General features: G+C 38.8%; 1 protein-coding gene and 1 pseudogene across 1 annotated transcript; one reads left to right on the top strand and one right to left on the bottom strand.

The window, feature by feature from the left end:
* Positions 1 to 602: 602 nt before the first annotated feature.
* On the bottom strand, positions 603 to 1,862 carry LOC115972267 (fasciclin-like arabinogalactan protein 14). Its single transcript, XM_031092481.1, has one exon. The coding sequence runs from the start codon at positions 1,793 to 1,795 to the stop codon at positions 836 to 838; it is 960 nt and encodes a 319-aa protein (XP_030948341.1). The 5' UTR covers positions 1,796 to 1,862; the 3' UTR covers positions 603 to 835.
* Positions 1,863 to 18,042: 16,180 nt separating this feature from the next.
* On the top strand, positions 18,043 to 18,996 carry LOC115969871 (annotated as a pseudogene).
* The last annotated feature ends 2,282 nt before the right edge of the window (positions 18,997 to 21,278 follow it).

The raw sequence follows: 21,278 nt of genomic DNA, 5'->3' as shown, positions 1-21,278 counted from the left end.
AAAATGATAAAATAAGTTTTATATAATGTCTGGCGAGGTACTAATGTAGTTTCCACATATTTTGGCACTGTGAGGCAATCCTAAATCTGACTAAAAATACTATTTGTATTGCCGGATCGGAAAGCTCTTATATTTATAAATTAGGCTATGAGAGAGGTAGATCTCTCTTAAAACCTTATAAGTGTTCAGGACAATTAATAATTTAATTAATATACCTATATTCTCACTATACGTCTAGCTAGAATCTAATAAAATGAAATTTCCCTTCTTTGTTTATTTTTATTCATATTTTTATTTATATACCCATATTCTCGCAAATAGATAAACCTGTGTAAATATAAAGATGGTGGAATACGTAAGTTTTAAGGAATTAATAATCAGCCAAATGATATAAACACAACAGGTAATAACGAGTTACGCTTCCTATTCCAATTCAATGTCATGAGATGGTGGTACATATGATCATTCTTTGGGTGGTATATTTTAATGGTGTGTTCAAATTAAAAACAATAATAATTTACCCCTTAAAATTTGCTGTAAAAATATTATAAGCGTATCGCTTCTCTTACACAATGTGTGTTTTTGTAAATTAAAATTGTGACTTTAAATCAAATTATCAGTCATAAAAATTTAAGCGTGTGTAATACATTGGGTACAAGAGTTTTTACTTTCTACCCTCCCAATTTCTCATCTTTCCAAGTTCCAACCAGCTTGTTCGCATTTCACCTTTCTCGTCCCCCCCCCCCCCTCTCTCTCTCTCTCTCAGTCTCACGTACATGCATGAATTTAATTGCAAAAATTGTTATTTAAAAAAAAAAAAATTAACAGTAAGAAATTAAGCCACCAAAGATGAAACCAAACCCATCACCACCCCAAATACAACACCAGAAGCCACAGTGGTGCGTGAAGAAGCTGATGCGGTTGTGCTTGCTTCTGGAGCTGGAGCTTCAGCAGATTCAGATCCTGGAGAGTCTGCGGTTGCAGGAGCATTAGCTTCTGCTGGTGAATCAGCTCCTGCTGGTGTATCAGCCTCTGCTGGTGTATCAGCTCCTGCTGGTGTATCAGCCTCTGCTGGTGTATCAGCCACTGGTGCAGGTGACTCTTCAGGAGTACCTGCTCCAGTGGGTGAAGGAGCCTCTGGCACTGGGTTATTTGATGGAGACTGAGCAGGAGAATTACCAGCTGGTGCAGGAGCTTTACCAGGTGTTGGAGCCTTACGAGGTGTGGGAGCATTTGTTGGTGGCGGTGAAGCACCTGGTGGGTTAGCTACAGTAATACCAGGAGGTACAATAGCAGATGAAATTTGAAGCACGGAGATGTTAAAAGGCTGAGCCGCCACAGATTTAACGAGCTTAGAGTCAAGTTTAGAGCCCTTTACACCTGACCCAAATGCAATCTCACCCTCATTGATGATTGAAACATTCACAAACCCTTGTTGGTTCATGGCAGTACCGCTGGCTTGGAACAAGGTGGTGAGGAGGGTGGATTTCTTTGTTAGAGTGCTGAGTTTCTGAACATCATAGTAGTCAAGCACCACGTGGACGCTCAGGATCTTCCTGACCTCATCCAAGTTCAGTCCAGAGAGACCAGCAATGGCTTTGTTGTCTACTGCAAGGACAGTGATGGTGTTGCGGCTGTTGATTTGTTTGTCCAGTTGGGTCTTTGATAAATAGTCATTCATGGAACTGAAATCTGGGTGGCGATCGAGAAGCATGGTGATGTTGAAGGCCGAGGAGGCGGAGAAGAAGGCGAGGAAGAGAGCAAAGAAGAGGAGGGAAGAGGCTTTGGAATCCATGTTTGATAATTGTGAGTGTATATCAAATATGAAACCCAAGCCCTTACTGTTTTCAAAAGGGTTTTTGATGCTTGGCTTTTATGTATATGGATTTTAGGATTTATAGGTATAGGGAGAGGGAGAGTTCCAATTTACTAATCCTAAAAATAGGAATGGAACAGATCGTGTTAAAACTGGTGGGTTATGAGTGAATTTCTCTCTGCCTCAAAGCTTAAAGGAGGTTTTGCTAGGGTGGACATTGTGGAGAAAATTATGGGGTTTCAGTAATAATATGTGGCCTATTTCTGGGGAATGGATTGGTTTTGAAAGTTATGATGAAACGGTTTTAACTAAAGTTAGAAAGCCTTAATTTGACAGCAAACACATATAGATATTCTAACCGGTGGCATGTTCAATGATTTCAGTTACTTGATGCTGATATATAGTAATAATAGTGGAAAAAAAAAAGGGGCTTTGAATTTAATGATAATTGTTGTTTGAAACTATATACAGTGAAATATTTGACACAAAACATAAATAGATGAATGATGCTAGAGATATAAATTATTTTACAAAATTTTTTACAAACTGCTATATGGTAAGTAATTATTGGTAAATGAAAAAGTGATATTAATGTTGGGTCTAAATAGAAACCAATAAGAGATTGACCACATCAACATTTTATTAAAAAGTTGTAAAATAGTTTGTGACGGTAGCATTACTTTAAATAGTTTAATCAAATTTTCATCCTTGGGCTTTCTCTTTTAACTGTTCTTCTAACCGTAATTCATCCAATTATTGCATCATTCCTAATTAAGCCTACAAATCAATTATTATACACATATATAGAAGGACAAAATTCAACTGTGTTCTTCAATAAATAAATAAAGTTTGATTGTACCACCGCACACTCTTGGTGCGATGATCACTCCACAAACACTTGTACTTGTAGAGTGTGGGGGGACAATGGAATTTTTTTTTTAACTGTGTTTAACGTACGCCTAGAACATACAAGGAAAATTAATGTAAATAAGATAGCCTTGTAAGTTTTATATTTCATATACCTTCAAGGAAGTCCAAAACTTTTATAGACAATTGTTATATACCTAAAAAAGAGAAGCAATTACTTGGTATGATAAAAACATAATTTTTTTTTTCTTTTCTAACATATTAGTAAGTCTTACTAATTAAATTTTTTATGTAATTCACCATTCATGAGAGAGAGAGATAATTCATAGTCTCATTTCCTAACTACCATTGAATTGTAATTTTGTCTTAGGGCACGTTTGATATAATGTAATAGACACTGTAATGTAATAATTATTCAGATCCTAAGGTTTAGTACTATTTCTCTCTAAAATGACAGTAATAGCTATTTTTTAGTAATGCAATAATTTCTAAAATTAATATATTTCCAAATAAACAAACCTTCTATATAAACATAACAATTATAAAAATAAAAAATCATAAAAAAATAACCCATCTCTCTCTCAAATTTATAAATAAAAAAATTATTTAAAAAATATATGTATAATTGTATGAGTAAGATATTTTCTTAAATAAAATAAATCTTAAGTTTTATTCTAAATTACAACTTACAGCCAAATTTATGAATAAGTTTAGTTATTTCATTACAACAAATTTTATTCCCAATAATAATTATTACAATTCCTATCGTAATTCTCATTCAGTGTACTAAACATGTCTTTAGTTTCCTAATAAAGCATAATTTTGTAACTACTACTTGAGTATTAGAAGAAAAAAAAAAAAAAAAGAAGAGGGTAAATTACACAAATCTCTTGTAATTTACAGGAATGACACTCTACCACAAACATGAAGGGAACTGACACTTTTCTCCTTTGAGCTTTAAGTAAATCAACACATTAGTCATTCTAATAATAATGGTAACACAATATTCTAAATTTTGAAAAAATTCCATTGTCCAAACCCAACCATGGTTAGTGAAAGTTTCTTGGTTAAATATTGTCATTGCCACCAAATATTAGAGTTTGTTCAAGGAATATTTTTAAATTTTAGAATATTTTATTATTATTGATGGAAATAATTGAAAGACTAATATATTGATTTCTCCAAACCTTAAGGGAGGAGATTGCCATTTTCCTTAAGATTTGGGGAAGAGTGTTTCTTCACCAAACCTGAAGGGAGGTTTATATTATGATTTTAATTGCATGCATGGCCAATCGAAAGCATAGGCTTGGTGGATTACTCGAATTCTATATCGAAATTTAAATTTTATATATGACCTAATATACATTTGTATGCCCAACTCTTTTCAAAAAGTAAAATTTTAACAGGAAAATTACAACCTTTCAGATTGACACTATAATAAAGCATCGGCCATTAAAACTTTCATTTTAAAATTTTTATTTTACGTTTTTGATAATTCCATAGTTATAAAAATGAGAGAGAAATAATGAGAAAAATTGGATTCAATTGTCAACTGTTCCTATCAGAAATAGGATTGACAATAAAGTTGTACGATTTTTTCAATCTAAATAAAGTAGGTTTTACATAAAGAAAATTTGACTCAGAATGTTCTGTTCAATACGAGTAGGAGAAGAATCCAACTTGATGTACTTAAAGAAATAGAGAACACTATGATTTCCTTATAAATTGGAGCACTTAATGGCATTAAAATCACAAAACTTTTAACAAAGGTATAACAATTTATTTTTACTAGGTAAATAGAGGGAAGAGGGCTTTGAAATATTAAAGCAATGCCATGATGTATTGCAAATTATGGTCAACACACTTTTTTTTTTTTAGAAACATGGTCAACAAACTTGATAATTAAGATCGCTCTCAAATTGTCTAAATTTAATCCAACAAACCATATTAGTGAAGGAAAATTATATGTCTCACTCTAGATGCTCCACTAAATGCTCCACCAATAATATATATATATATATATATATATGTAGGGACACGGTTTATAGCCCAAGCCCAAAATGTGTGGGATTTTGGCCCAATAAGCCTAATACAAAAAATTTGTAGAGAGTGGGTCGAAGAACTAGGCTCTAATGAATTTGACAACGGCTAGTATGGATTTGAAAGATGATCAAGCAAGAACAAAGAAGGTAAAGCTGAACAACTTCATCGTCCGAGGAGATCAAACTTATATAAATTGGTTACAATTGAATACAAGAACAATTTAGATGGATACAATGTTTTCTCTCTCTCTCTTTCTCAATTCATTCCTCATGAAGGGTCTTTCACATTATATATCTCCCTTTGGACCATCTTCATCTTACACTTGTTGATCATCCAAGCCCTTACTTGAGTACCTGTCCCATCAAACACCCTCTTTGGTTTTCTATGAGTTGTGGTAGCCAAGACAGTACTGTTCAGAAGTCTTCTCCACATAAATGCGGCCAGAAAAGTAGCCACAGTTCATTTAATGCGGTGGTGGCAACTTTCCCTTAGATATTTTTGGGTTTCCTTCCTTCTCGTATATTCATGAGGCATGTCCCTATCATTGGAGCTTCTTGGAGGGTCAGTCTAATTGCTGAAGTACATACTTGAACTGCATTCATCATATTCGAGGAGGAATTCCTCCTCGGACCACCTTCCATTCGTTCCTTAATCATGAGATTTTAAATTGGAATTTCTAATAACTATTTGTTCTTTTTCGGATCATCCAACATCCTCGGACAAAACCCAAGGGCCAATGCATGATTTTGGGCCCTTAACCCTACAATAGCTCCTAAAAACTCCGGTTTTTCCCTCTCATCCGAGGAGAAAAAGTGGGGTTTTGATTTTTAAGGGATAAGATCAACTGATTCCTTGATCCACACATGTGGGAGTATCGTTTTATGCGCCTCATAATTGTTTTTGACGCTTCGTAGCTCACGAGGCGTCATTTATTACTCCAGGCGGCGTTATGTTCCTCGCATCCAACAGTGAGACACCAATCCAACAGCTGATGTTTTTCCTAGAATTTTGAGCGGGAGTATTCCCACCCATTTTCTCCCTCTATATAAAGCCTTAAGGGTACTCGTTCCCTTCTTTACTTCATAAATCTTCAAGTGCTCTAGAGAACTCCAGCGCTCCAACTCACAAAACGCTCTAAAATTTCCAAGCTTCCCTAACTCCTTCCTTATAAGAACTCTTTGAAAATCTTCCAAAAGGTTTCAGAGATTAACATACTTGTTCTCGTAAGTCTTTATTTCTTTATATTCTTCTTTTTCTTCTCAGCCTTTCTCCTCGGACTTCTTTCTTTTTTAGAAACCTTTTTTCACGTCATTTCCATTTACATAAATGGGTAGATTCAAGCATTTAGTAGACTCTCCGGCTGGTATGGAGGGTTTTAGGGCCAGATACCACATCCCACAAGGAGTAGGCCTACAACATTGTTCCCCCGGCGGGGTGCTCACAAATAGAGAGGTGGGTGAAGTTTTCATTCCAATGATTGCCTTTATAAAGGGAGGAACGACATTTCCTATGGGTAGAATAATGTACCCCCATCAGTGCGCTGCCAACATGTTTAGAGTCTTAGGGTGCGTAGATGCTCTAAACGATCAGATGAATCTTGGGCTTACATGGCATGACGTCACTCACTTGTACGAGTGTCATTCTCTCGCTGAGGGGTATTACCTCAAATCTCGGTTCGAGGAAGTGAGATTGATATCCTGTCTTCCCAAGTCCAATAAAGGCTTGAAGGACGATTACGTGGTCGTCTCCGGGGAGTGGCATGACGGTCTTCATTGCCCAGTTAGGGCAGGAACACCAGGTGGGGTACCTTAGGATTAGGTCCCTTGGCAGGGACCTTAGTTTTCTACGCTTTTCTTTTATTCATTCTAAGTCATTTGTCTCCTCGCATAATAGTTGTCAATAATTTGACCACAATTTCCCTCTCGGATTTTTTATTTTTTCTTTTTTTTATACAGATAAAGATCACGTCGCTCCAAAACTCAGCCTTGTTAACATCCCAGGACTTAATTACTTGCTGAGGTCGGAAATATTCATGAGTGAAGACGGAAAACTACAGGCTACCCACCTTATTTTAGATTACGAGCCCATATCGCGCATATTTCAGGACGCAAGTCAAGTGTTGAGAGCAGGTAACCTTAAGCTTGCCCGAATAGACGTCTCCAAGCCTCGGTTCTTGGCTCGAAGAGACCTTCCCCCGGTTGTGTTGCCACCCCAACACGTTCTTCAGCAAGTAGTTGCTCTGATAGAGGAGTCGGCCTTGTCCTGCCATTCTTTAGATGTCGAGATCAACCAGTTCCACTTTGGAGAAGAGGAAGGGGCTCCAGAAAGGCCTGTAGAGCTCTCAGATTCCGAGACCGAGTCTGATAAGTTTTCTACAGTCCATCATCCAAGATTAATAGTCGCTCAGCCAGATACTAGTTCCGAGGAACGAGAAAGCATGGACCTAAAGCAAAGGACAAGCTTAAAGGGTTTGATGGCCAGTAGGAACAAGGGACAAACTTCTAAAAAAGCCCCTAAGACCCAGGTTGCTCCCAACCTTCCTTTTCCTCCCCCTTCGCTCCCTGCTGACCTCGGACTGAAATCCATTTCGGATTTAAGGAAGAAGAGGCCAGCAGAGGACCTGGAGGAAGGTGAAGTGGCACCTCAAAAGGGCACCAACCAACAGAAGAAGTCCAAGAACCCTAAGGACAAGAGGGTAAAGCCGGTAGACAGCCGAGATGAAGCCGAAATACACCGAGGGCAGCACACCTAGGCCCCTCGACTGGAGATGGACGGTGCTCCCATTAGTTGGGATACTTCGATTTGGGAGTCTCAGAGGGGGTATGCCACCTACCTCGCCATGGCTTTGGAGCAACCTCTCCTCCTCCCTCGAGACATGGAGGGCCTTAGGTGTACCAAGCAACCGGACCTCTTCATGTCATTGAAGAGTGACCTAGCGATGGTAAACTAATCAACATCTCTCTTCGCTAAATACTAAGTCATATGTTCATTTATATATGCATTTACTTTCATAACCCCTTTGCAATTTTTATGTAGGTTACTCAACAAATATATGTAGCCAAGGAGGGGGTCAGGAACACCCATGATGAGGTTAGGGCTGAGGCCAATTCTCATCTCGAAACTGAAAAGGCTCTTGGAGCCCTCAAACAAGAACAGGCAGGGTTTTCTGAGAAGCTTAAGGAAGCTATCCAGGCTCGCCAAAGTGCTGAGGCAAGCCGAGGATATGCGACTACAGCTACACATTACAAAGATAAACCTGGCCACCGAGAAACAATCTGTTTTGGACCTCAAGGCAGAGCTGTAGAAAGTCAAATACGCAGCTCGGGTGGCCAGGGAAGCCGCTAAGACCGCAGTGAAGGCATCCTACGAACGTGGGTGTAGGATATGGAGGCCCGTCTGTCAGTGGAGGTGGCTGTAGTATGCAGGGACTATTGCACCGAATCCTGGGAAGTGGTGATGGACCGAGCAGGAGTCCCTACAGACTTCGAGCTGAGGAGGGCCGAGAATATCTTCTTCCCAGAGGATATTCGAGAAATCCTTAAGTCGAACCCTCCTCCCGAGCAGCTCCTTTCTACCCAAGCTCCCCTTCCTGATGCCAAAGTTCTTGAAAGGGCTAGAGTGGGTAAGGAAGCTCAACCACCAATGAAGGATAAGCCCCTTAAGGACTCCCTCACAATCAGGGATGTGGTCTCCCAAGCCAAGGACGCGGAGTTTAAGTCTAAAGTTGAAGATGTCCATTCCAAGGCTACTGATTCCAAGAAAGACCCTCTCCAAAACAAGGCCTAAACTCCCAGATGTAGGATTTTCTTTCGTAGCCCTTTTTTTTTAACTTTTGTAATGGCATTATGCCCTCAGATAATGTATTCCCTTTTTGTTGAATGAAAAGTGTTTTTCTTTTTATCTTTCGTACCTTTATTGTTGTATGTTTCGAAGCTTATTACTGTCATAAATAGTATTGAATTGTTGCTACTCTAACTTTAATAAAAACTGGAAACAATTATGTATCAGTAAGAAAGAGATTTATCCCATGCTTGCACTGTGAAATGACTCATTCAAAGTCATCAGTCTGAGGAGTTGTGCATAATCCTGGATCTGTTCTAACGTTTAGTAAGAGATGCCTATGAGTGTTAATTTCACCTAAGTATGTGTTCCGAGAGACCTGGCACGCCTTGGGATCTGTTTAACACTTATAAAAATGCCAATGAAAGTTAATTTCACCCAAGTATGTGGTCCGAGAGACCTGACATGCCTTGGGATCTGTTTAACACTCATAAAGACTAAATAATAGGAAGTATAATGCCTTTAATAAACGAACATGTTGACAAAAAGGGACTTTCATTAATAATAATACATTTTCAAGTTGTTTACATTCCACGGGCGTGGTATTACATGTTCATCTAGATTTTCAAGAAAGTATGCTCTTATACCAGCCACCGAGGTGATGCGATATGGTCCTTCCCAATTGAGCCCTAGCTTTCCCCATGCTGGGTTCTTTGCAATGCCTAGAACTTTCCTCAATACCAAGTCACCAGGCACTAATGGCCTCAGCTTAACATTGGCGTTATAACCTTACTTGAGTTTGTGTTGGTAGTATGCCAATTGGACCATTGCACTTTCTCTTCTTTCTTCAATATAGTCTACGCTCTTTTCTAGCAACTCATTGTTACTGCTCAGACTGAATGAGCTGGTCTTTAATGTTGGGAAGCCTGTTTCTAAAGGAATAATAGCCTCGGCTCCATAAGTCATTGAAAAGGGAGTTTCCCCTGTTGATCTACGAGGTGTGGTTCGATACGTCCATAGGACATGTGGCAGTTCTTCCACCCACTTTCCCTTCGCATCATCAACCTCTTCTTGAGTCCATTCACTATGACCTTGTTAACAACCTCAGCTTGTTTATTCCCCTAAGGACAAGCTAGAGTAGAATATCTATTCGTAATTCCCAATTCACGGTAGTAACTCTTAAAGGATTTACTATCAAACTGAAGGCCATTGTCCGAAATGAGGGTATGAAGGACCCTGAACCAGGTGACAATATTTTTCCAAACAAACTTCTTGACGTCCACATCTCTGATGTTCGCCAAGGGCTCAGCTTCAACCCATTTAGTAAAGTAGTCAGTGCCGACCAGCAAATACCTCTTGTTCCCTATTACTTTGGGGAAAGGGCCAACTATATCTAAGCCCCATTGAGCAAATGGCCAAGGGCTGGATAGGGGGTTAAGAACTCCTCCTAGTTGGTGTATGTTTGGTGCAAATTTCTGACATTGATCACACTTCTTCACATACTCTTGTGCTTCTTTCTGCATATTTGGCCACCAGTAGCCCTGAGTGATGGCTCTTTGAGACAAAGATCTGCCTCCTATGTGGCTTCCACAAATCCCTTCATGTAACTCCATGAGGAGTAGCTTTGATACCTCTGGGTGGATGTAGAGTAGATATGGCCCAGAAAAAGAGCGTTTGTACAATTTTTGGTCCTTGGACAGCTAGAAACAAAGCGCCTTTCTCCTTACCTTATTAGCTTCTGATTTATCTTCCGACAAGATGTCCTCTCTCAGGTATAGTACTATGGGATCCATCCAATTGGGCCCTACTCTGACTTGGTGAACATGAACCACTTTTCCTTTTACCTCTGTGGGTTTGCACAAGTCTTCTATAAGGATAACCCGAGGTAAGCTCTGCGCCAAGGAGGTTGCAATCGTGGCTAGGGAATTAGCATGTGTGTTTCCACTCCTGGGTACATGCGATAGGCTGAAGGATTCAAATCCTAATTGTAAATACCTAACCTAACTTAAATACCCTTGCATTCACTCATCTCTTGCTTCTAGTTCGCTCTTCACCTGGCCGATGACTAGTCTCGAGTCCGAGAACATCTTTACTGCCTTTCCTCCCATTCTTTGAACCATGGACATTCCCTCCAACAAAGCTTCATATTCAGTCTCATTATTTGTGGCCGAAAAGCCTAATCTTAATGATTTCTTGATGATGAGCTTTTCAGGTGAGACCAGAACTAGTCCCACTCCAGAACCCCTTTGATTTGCCACACTATCAACGTATACCTTCCAGAATAAAAGTTCTTGCAGGGAGATTGTGCCAACCGATTTTCTATCCATGTTCTATGTCGCTGCTACTTCTTCTAATGGGGGTTCAGCGAACTCGAACACTAGGTCTGCAAGGACTTGGCCCTTGACAGAGGTACGAGGCATGTATTTGATGTCAAAAGCCCCTAGAACTGTGCCCCATTTAGCAATGCTCCCTGTGTAATCAGCACTTATAAGTATGGCATTGAGTGGAAGTTGAGTTAGGACAACAACTGTATGTGCTTGGAAGTAATAGGGAAGCTTTCGCGTACCATGCACTACTGCCAGGATGGCTTTCTCCAGTGGTAGGTAACGAACCTCGACCTCGTGTAGTGACTTGCTCACGTAGTAAACTGGCCGTTGTATGCCATTGTCAACTCGTATCAACACTAAACTCACGGCATGAGGGGCCACAGCAATGTAAGCAAATAGAATTTCATTAACCTTAGGGCTGGACATGATAGGTGGATGAGAGAGATATTCCTTAAGCTGTTGGAAAGCTAAAGCGCATTCCTCGGTTCACTCAAATCCCTTCCATTTATTCATTAACAGGAAGAAGGGTTTGCATCTATCCGCGGACTAGGAGATAATCCGATTCAAGGCAGCAGTCATTCAGGTCAATTTCTGAACTTCCTTTAGATTCCGAGGTGGTTGTAGATTGTTTATTACCTTAATCTGGTCGGAATTAACCTCAATCCCCTCGTGAGTCACCATATAGCCTAGAAACTTGCCTGATCCCACACTAAAAGAGCACTTGGAAACGTTAAGGTGTAGCTTATGTTTCCTCAGAATTTCAAAAATGTTTCCGAGGTCTCCCACGTGCTCAGACACCACCTTGCTCTTCACCATAATGTCATTTATATAGACCTCAATACTCTTGCCCAACTGTGGCTCAAACATCTTAGTCATCATCCTTTGATAGGTAGATCCCACATTTTCCAAGCCAAAGGGCATTACTTTGTAATGGTAGTTTCCAGTGGGAGTAACAAAGGCTGTCTTCTCCTGATCATCCAGGACTAGTGGTATTTGATGGTATCCTTGGAAGGCATTTAAGAACCTCATCCGAGGATGGTCAATAGTGGCATCCACCAGCTGGTCTATTCGCGGCATAAAGAAGGGATCTTTTGGGCAAGCCTTATTTAAATTCGTGAAATCCACACATACTCTCCATTTCCCATTCTTTTTCTTCACTACCACAATATTGACCAGCCATTTAGGGTAGAAAACTTCCTTGATAGCCCCTACCTGCTTAAGCTTTGTCACCTCATCTTTGACAGCATCAAAATGATCTCTAGATGAGTGCCGAGGAGGTTGTTTTTTGGGGATAATAGATGGATTGACATTCAAATGGTGGCAAATGAAGTTTAGGTCCACCCCCGGAGCTTCATAAGCACTCCACGCGAATACATCCACATTTTTTCTAAGGAACTCAATTAGCTCTTCTTTCTCTTGGGGAGGTAACTGGGAGCTGACCTGGAAGAACTTCTCCAGATCATCGCCAACAATGACCTTTTCCAAATCTTCGCACTTCGCTTCCTCGGTTGATCCATTATTGGGCAATACCGGAGTTTTTGATTACTTTAAGTCCCTCTCAGCAGAGGCCGAGGACTCAGCATTGGGCCTATGTAAGATGGCAGCCACCTGTGAGAGACCGTGCCCCCAACCCGTTTTACAGGATGTTGGGCCAAACCCACGTGAATGGGTGGAGTTGTGTTATTGCCTCTCAAAATGAAGGTTCGACTAGTTATATTTTCCCCCTTAGATTAAGGGTTTTACAATGGAGTCACCACTTATTTAATTATTAGAATAAATAAGAAAACCAAAATTGAAAAATTCCTCATTTTATTTATTTGAAATTGAATTTATATTGATCATAAGAAATTACATGGCTTTGGTCCTAGATACAATCTAAGATAAAATACATTACTTTCTTTCCAAGTTACAATCTAAAAATCGAAAAGTATATGGATAAGCATTTGATATTCTAACCCTTGATCTAAACTCAGAGGCTATGTTACAAGGTGGGAAGGTGTTAGGCACTCACCTTACCTGGTGAAACCGGTTTTCTAGACTATGGTGGCCAACATTCATATCACATCATCTAATATGTCAATCAATTTACATGTTAAATTTAATATGTGTGCATGTGATAAACCCTAATTCAATTTATTAAGCATTGCATTTGGATTAAAAAATAAATTTTAATGAATGTGTGTGGATGGTGATAACCTAGATTCAAGGATTTGAAAGAATTATTAAACAAACATGTTTTTCATATTTTTTATGTGGATTTAAGATTAAATCTAGTAATATGCATGAACATGTGATGAACAACCAAGAACATGTAAAGAATATATAAGAACAATTAAGAATATTTAAACATATTCAAGGGAATTTAAATAATTACTATCATGCTTTAATCCTAAATTCTCATCATGGCAACACAAAAAACAAGTTAGGGAAAGAGATTATACCTTCATGCAATATTCATACGGTGGAGGAGGAGACTCTTGATAGAGGTCTTAAGGGTAGAGGAAAAGAAGAGCTAGGAAAGGGAGAATGAGTCTTACTCAATACCTTGAGTCTCAGGAAGACCAAGATATGACAAGACTACTCAACTTCACTAGAACTCAAGAAAAGAAAAGAGAGGGGGTTTGTTTGCGTCCTTTGAAATGAAGGAGAGGAGGGGTTTATATAGTAGTGGTAGAGGAAATATGAATGGAAGACCATTTAATGAGGGTTGACAAAGAATCATGAACCTAGATCTCATTTTAGCCTTTGGGGAAATTTGGTGCATTAAATGTGGAGATTGATGAGAGTGGGGAGCAAGCAAAGTTCGGTTTTCCCGTAGCTGCTATAACAACCTGTAGAGCCAACTTCGAAAAATCATATCTGACTCAATTTTGATCGAAATTGTCTCATTCTTATGCTCAAATTGAAGCCCCAGATATCTAGTTTCTAGGAAAATTAACCTCATTCACAGATTCAAAATATTCTGAGAGATATTGATGAAATAGTGAGCAGAGGTCATTTGTTAGAAAATGGTTTCAGCATAATTAACATTAATAGGTCCCAAATTAGCTCTCAATTAACATTAAATGGCTCCAATCACTCCCATTTTAGATTTAACTGGTTTCAAATTTACTCTAATTAAAAGATAATTACACAAATTACTCATTAAATAATTAATGTTTAATTATCTAGTTAATTAGGTGTGTGCAACCCTACCATATAATGTAGTCCTAACCAATCAAATTATGATACATCATTGATCTCAAATTGATTATACTTATAACCAATTGAAATCAATTATTCATAATCACATATAGTCGAACTCAATTTGTGATGGTGCATTTCAGCCATTAAAACTTGATTTGATGATAACTTTCAATCTGGTGGTCCGATTTGGGCTTATGACCAGTCGATTTAATCGTTACAACATCAAGATCATTTTGGTAAAATGAGATTAAGGATCTAATGACTAGAATCAAGATGCATATTTCCAAGGTGAAATTACCCTTTTACCCTCCATGTAAGGTTAAATATGGATTGCAAAATAGGGTGTCAACACGACCATGCACTGCCTAGCTATGGACTAGTTCCCCACAATCTCTTTAACCTAGCCATTGGATGGATACTTCACCTTTTGGTGTAGGGTAGAAGAGACGGCTTCTAAGGCATGAAGCCAAGGTTTAGCCACAATAGTCGTGTAACGTGAATAAGCGTCTACCACAACGAAGTCCACTTCCACCATGTCCGAACCGGTCTGTATGGGCAGTCTAATCTAACCTCTTGGAGTAACAGTCTTCCTCTCGAAACTTACTAGAAGGGAATCGTACGCTGTTAGGTCCTCGGATTTCAAATTCAGCCCCCTATACAAGTCGAGGTACATTATCTCGACAGCACTTCCCTGGTCTACCAACACTCTCTTCATATCATACCTCCTTATCCTGAGTGTGACCACCAAAACATCATCATGGGGTTGGATAGTTCTGATCTTATCGTCGGCCGAAAAGCCCAGAACTAGCAGGGCCTCTATTCTGACTCTTTTTTGCTCTGAATTGCTATCTTCAATGGATAGTCGAGCCACAGACATCACTCTGGAGGGACAAGAACCGGTCCTACCAGGGGCAACGAAGATGATATTGATCGTTCCCAGAGGAGGCCTTGAAGAAGCATCTCTTCGAGGATCCGAACCTGCCTACCCCGCTTGGCCACTGGAATGGTGCAGCAACTGCTTCAACTTCCCTTCTCGGACCAATTGGTCCAGATGGTCCCACAAATTTCTGTAGTCTTCTGTATTGTGCCCCTAGTCTTGATGATATTGGCAATAAAGGCTCTAGTTGCGTCTCATAGGGTTTCCAACCATCTTGTTCGGCCATTTGAAGAATGGCTCATTATTAATCTTCTCTAGATCCTGATGCACCGATTCTCGAAATACTGCATTAACAGTCTGGGTGTTGGTAGATCCTGATTATCCAGCAAAATCTCTCCGAGGTCAGTTGTTATTGAATCGGTCTGACCTGAAATCCCTCCTCTCTTGAGGGATAACCTTAGTCTTTCCTTTACCCAATTGTTGGTCTTCCTCAACCCTTTTATACTTGTCAATACGGTCTATGAGTTGGCGTAGGCTAGTGACAGGCTTTCCTATTAGGGACTTCCTTAAACCATGTTCGGTTGGGAAGCCACTCTTGAAGGTACTGATGGTGACGTCATCAAATTCACCATCTATCTCATTATACGTCTATGGACCCTAGTACATGTAATAAAATGAGAGCCAAATGCCTGAGTAAGTTCCTTGAAGGAACCTATGGAATCTGTTCTCAGGTCGACGAACCATCTCATCGCCATGGGTCCCAAACTGGATGGGAATACATTGCATATCAGGGTTTCGTCCTTAGAATAGACAGCCATTCTCTGACTGAAATGGCTCACATGCTCCACCGGGTCTCTTCGCCTATTGTAGATGGTGAATGTTGGCTAATGGAAATACCGAGCAAGAGTTGCCCTTTCAATCCTATACGTGAAGGGCGACTTGGAAATCTGGTTCAAGGCTTTGCTCATCGCATCATTTCCCAGCCCTCTGTGAGTTGGGCTCTTGCATCTGCATTCATGGTGGTGCTCCTCTTCATATGAGAAGGATTCACTAGGAGGAGTCCTTGATCTACGTCGATAACCGCTATCCTTCTCATCGTCGGAAAAGGAATCAAACGGGGTGGGAGTTTGTCTTCGTTGTGCATGGCATAACTTCTTCTTTAGATGGTCGATATCCCTTTGCATGACTTTATTATGTTGCTCTTAAGAGTGTGACTCCCAACTCGAGAGTGGTTTTTGCTTGTATGCGTAGCATGCACGCTACCCTTTTGATTTCTCCTACGCTCAAGGTTGGCGAAAGGATTTTCACGTTAAGATGCTATGGATTCTGCCTGGTGTGGACATGAACCTACCATAGTTGGCCGTTGTTTTTCACTATCACACAAGTTCTCCCCACAGACGGCGCCAATTGTAGGGACATGGTTTACAACCCAAGCCCAAAATGTGTGGGATCTTGGCCCAATGAGCCCAATACAATAAATTTGTAGAGAGTGGGTCAAAGAACTAGGCCCTAATGAATTTGACAACGGCTAGTATAGATTTGGAAGATGATCAAGCGAAAACAAAGAAGGTAAAGCTGAACGACTTCACCATCTGAAGAGATCAAACTTATATAAATTGGTTACAATTGAATACAAGAACAATTTAGATGGATATATTGTTTTCTCTATCTCTTTCTCGATCCATTCCTCATGGAGGGTCTTTCACATTATATATCTCCCTTTGGACCATCTTCATCCTACACTTGTTGATCATCCAAGTCCTTACTTAAGTACATGTCCCATCAAACACCCTCTCTGGTTTTCTGTGAGTTGTGGTAGCCAAGGCAGTACTGTTCAAAGGTCTTCTCCACATAAATGCGGTCAGAAAAGTAGCTGCAGTGCATTTAATGCGATGGTGGCAGCTTTCCCTTAGATATTTTTGGGTTTCCTTCCTTCTCGTATGTTCATGAGGTATGTCCCTATCATTGGAGTTTCTTGGAGGGTCACTCTAATTGCTGGAGTACATACTTGAACTGCATTCATCATATCCGAGGAGGAGTCCCTCTTCGGACCACCTTCCATTTGTTCCTTAATCATGAGATTTTAAATTGTAATTTCTAATAACTATTTGTTTCTCTTCGGATCATCCAATGTCCTCGGACAAAACCCAAGGCCCAATGCTTGATTCTGGGCCCTTAACCCTACAATATATATCTCTGGTTACTTCATAAGGGGTAAAAATAATTAGACACGTGATAATGATTTTCTTAAAGAAATAGAGAACACTATGATTTCCTTATAAATTGGAGCACTTAATGGCATTAAAATTACAAAACTTTTAACAAAAGTTTAACAATTTATTTTTTCTAGGTAAATAGAGGGAAGAGGGCTTTGAAATCTTAAAGCAATGCCATGATATATTGCAAATTATGGTTGACACCTTTTTTTCAAGAAACATGGTCAACACACTTGATAATTAAGATCACTCTCAAATTGTCTAAATTTAATCCAACAAACCATATTAGTGAAGGAAAATTATTTGTCTCACTCTAGATGCTCCACTAAATACTCTACCAATAATAAAAAAAAAAATCTCTAGTTACTTCATAAGGGGGCAAAAATAATTAGACACATGATAATGATTTCCTTAAAGAAATAGAGAACACTATAATTTCCTTATAAATTGGAGCACTTAATGGCATTAAAATTACAAAACTTTTAACAAAAGTTTAACAAATTATTTTTACTAAATAGAGGGAAGAGGGCTTTGAAATCTTAAAGCAATGCCATGATGTATTGCAAATTATGGTCAACACTTTTTTTTTTTAGACACATGGTCAACACACTTGACAATTAAGATCGTTCTCAAATTGTCTAAATTTAATCCAACAAACTGTATTAGTGAAGGAAAATTATTTGTCTTACTCTAGATGCTCCACTAAATGCTTCACCAATAATAAAAAAAATCTCTAGTTACTTCATTAGGGGACAAAAATAATTAAACGCGTAATGATGATTGGTAAAATATAAAGTGAATCAGTCAAAACAACAATTTTTTTGGGCAAGAAAATAGCTTTTCAGTTGAATCTGATGGACCAAATTTAGAGAAATGCTCTTAATATTATGTAGGCCCCATCAAACCTAACTCCTCTAAGCAAGAATTTGGTTGCAAGTAAAGCAAAAATGATGAGTTCCAGAACCACTTCCCTCCTCATTTTTGCTTTCTTCTTCCTCATATCCTCCTCAGTTACCACAGCCTTCCACATTACCAGAATCCTACGAAAATACCCTGAGTTCAGCGCATACAATCACTACCTCATTAAGACCAATCTCCAACGCCAAATCGACCGGCAACCGAACATCACAATCCTCGCAGTTGACAACAAGGCCATTTCCTCTATATCTAAAAAACCAATGAAAGTGATCAAAAATATATTGAGCTTGCATGTGTTGCATGACTACTATGACGTTGAAAAGCTGGTGAGGATATTGACATCCAAGCCTGCTATCTTTACCACATTGTATCAGACCAATAATAATGAATCTGTCAGCCTAAAAGGGTTCTTGTAGGCAAGCATGGTGAATGAGGGAGAGATTGCCTTTGGCTCCGCCGCACTGGATTCCGGTCTAACTGTTAAACTCGTTAAGCCGGTTTTGTCTCATCCCGATATTATTTCAGTGCTTCAAATCACTGCTCCTATTATAGCCCCAGGCATTGGTGCAAGCTCGCCTGTTAAGGTTCCAGCCTCAGATAATTAAGGTAAAATGCATGAGGAAACAGGGAAAGCTTTATGTATGTGATGGGCAATAAATAAATTAATGGAAAATTTATTTATGATCTCTGGTCACATTGAAGTCTGATTCCTGTAAACCTTGTATGAATTGGTCTTACCAGCCAATTAATTAGACAGTTGTAATTTTGCGTCCTTTTTTACTGTTTTACATAACAATAAGCAATGGCTCCTATGACAGACACTGTAGGCAGGGAGCAAATGGTTATTGATTAACTTATACGGAAGTTAGCAAAACAAGATACAATTTTGTTTCCTTTTGTTTTCCTTCATGAGGAGGCATACTGTGATTGATCTATAATGGAAATAGTGTTAGCAGCAGACATATATGAAAGCGATATTCTAAATTTTTAATGACAATTTGTCACAATTACAAGTTGTGAAAAATGAACGATATAAAAAGATTATATCTCTTAGTCTCTACCAATTCTAATCCTCTTGAATAAAAATAATGTGCATTTTATTTTATATTCCATCAATTATAATGCCTTGTCTATAAAATGAAACACAAAGTCAGACAATATTTTTATTCCTTTGCTCTTTTAACAGAAATATTTATTCTTATTATGCTACTACATAGTACAAACATGTCTATCTTTCTTTTCTTTTTTCTCTAATCCTAGAATATTGTAGAATTTTAAAAAATAATTAGGGATTTTTCTTCATGATAGAGTTACCTTGAATTGAAAACTCTAGAAAATCTTGTATGTCTATGTGATAATTTTGTTGATTCAGTTCAAAAACAAGAGAATTATTAAAAATTTAAAACCCTAAAGGATTGGTCTAGTGATTCTCAAAATCTCATGAGATCCGTAAGTCGTAGATTCAAAATGCCTAACCACCATCTTGGGACCACATCCAACGAATTCTTCCCGGTAATTACTTGGTTGTTTGCGTAGAAAATGAGTGCTCTAGATCCAAGGAATAATCAGGTGCTCAAAAGCTCAGAACACACAAGTTCGCCAGTACGTGTTTTGCAGTTTCATATGAATAAACATTACCTTTTCCAATTTGGGCCAAGCCCAATATTATCAGTGATGACACCAGTCATAACCCATACCCAGCGATTTTAACATGCATTTTGAGCTTTTGGTGTAGTCCAAATGTCCAATACCCAGAATCTAGCCTTTTATTCAACTAATATTTATTCTGGTTCCAGATGTGACACTTGAAACGGAAATCTTTTTTTTTTCTTTTTTTTAATGAGAAAAAAGGGGGGGGGGGACCATGTGTGACTCATCTCCTTGGGCGTGACCATAGGAGCATCCCTATTAGAGAATGTTGGATTAAGCCGTAATTAAGGGTGGCAATTTTTATCCAAATCCATGAATCCACCCATTACCCACTTTATTTGGATAAGTCTTAACCCAACACATTTAATATTTGGGTTAAATGGGTAAAGACCCATTAGGTTGTTTAATTATATGGGTCTTAATGGATAAACCCACTAATACCCACTAAATCCCATCTAAAATTTAAATAAACAACAAAAAGTCTAAAATTCTAGAAAAGCTAAACTAAAGATTACAAAATTACTTTCACCAACAACAAAAAAGTCCAAATCTCTCTCTCTGTTTGGTTACTAAGAAAGTAGCGAAAAACGATAGAAATAGGAATTTTGAATCTAATAAGATTGTTCAAACAAAATCGGAAACTTTACCACTCAACTAAGCCCAAAAATAGCTGATTTTTCATTTTTCTGATAATATAAGCAAAGAAAAAGAAAGGATCCCAAAAAAGCATCACTTTATTTTCTTTTCCTCCATTTTTCGAGCAACCAAACAAAAATTTCACTTCCTTATTTTCCCTTAAATTAAAATTGAAAAAGTAGAACAAGAATACAAGAAAGTACCTCTAAGAGAGAGCTAGAGAGATAGAGAGTTCGAATTTTGAGAGCGATCGGTTTTCAGTGAAGCTTTCTTTCTCTCTCCACTAGACCTCCAAAAAATTTGAGCTAAGCTAGAGAGAAAGAAAGAGAGAGGCTAAATTGGAGTTGAGTATTAGAGATTGGGATCTAATCCAACGATTAGGATCTTCTCTCTATCGCTCTGTAACTCTCTCCTCTTTTCTCTTCGTGTCCTTTTTGTGTGTTGTACCATACGAACTTTCTTCAACAACAATAGCAAACCATTAATTTTTGACACCACAACACAGAGCTCTCTCTCTCTTAACTCAGTCTCTCTTTTAACTTGATCTCAACCAACTTAGATCTCTCTCTCTCTCTCTCATAATTTTTCTTCCACCTATTGGGTTAAATAGGTGGGTTACTAATTAAATAGGTTAAGTTAGTAATGGATAATTTATTTATAATATAAACGGGTCATAAATAGATAAATGAGTAATTACACACCCAACCCATTTATGACCCAACTTGCCCATTTGCCACCCCTAGCCATAACTACTGTGACTGGGGTGCCACTAACCTCACCCTAGCACCCCAAGGGAGCTAACAGTAAGGCACAAAGCATGAGTGCTCCCAGCTCCCATTCCCAGTACTCACCAGGGTTCGAACGAGGGATCATTACGCATGCGCGCAAGATCCTTACCACTAGGCCACCCCTCCTAGGGCGAAATCATTTCTTAGTAACACTGATCTCTATCAACCAGATAC

The sequence above is a fragment of the Quercus lobata genome, chromosome 12 (genome assembly GCF_001633185.2).
Source record: "Quercus lobata isolate SW786 chromosome 12, ValleyOak3.0 Primary Assembly, whole genome shotgun sequence".
Classification (NCBI taxonomy): Eukaryota; Viridiplantae; Streptophyta; class Magnoliopsida; order Fagales; family Fagaceae; genus Quercus; species Quercus lobata.
This window is presented reverse-complemented; position numbering and strand designations above follow the sequence as displayed.

Bases quoted from the DNA above. Each gene is read 5' to 3' on its own strand.
- LOC115972267 (XM_031092481.1), bottom strand. From the start codon at position 1,795: ATGGATTCCAAAGCCTCTTCCCTCCTCTTCTTTGCTCTCTTCCTCGCC.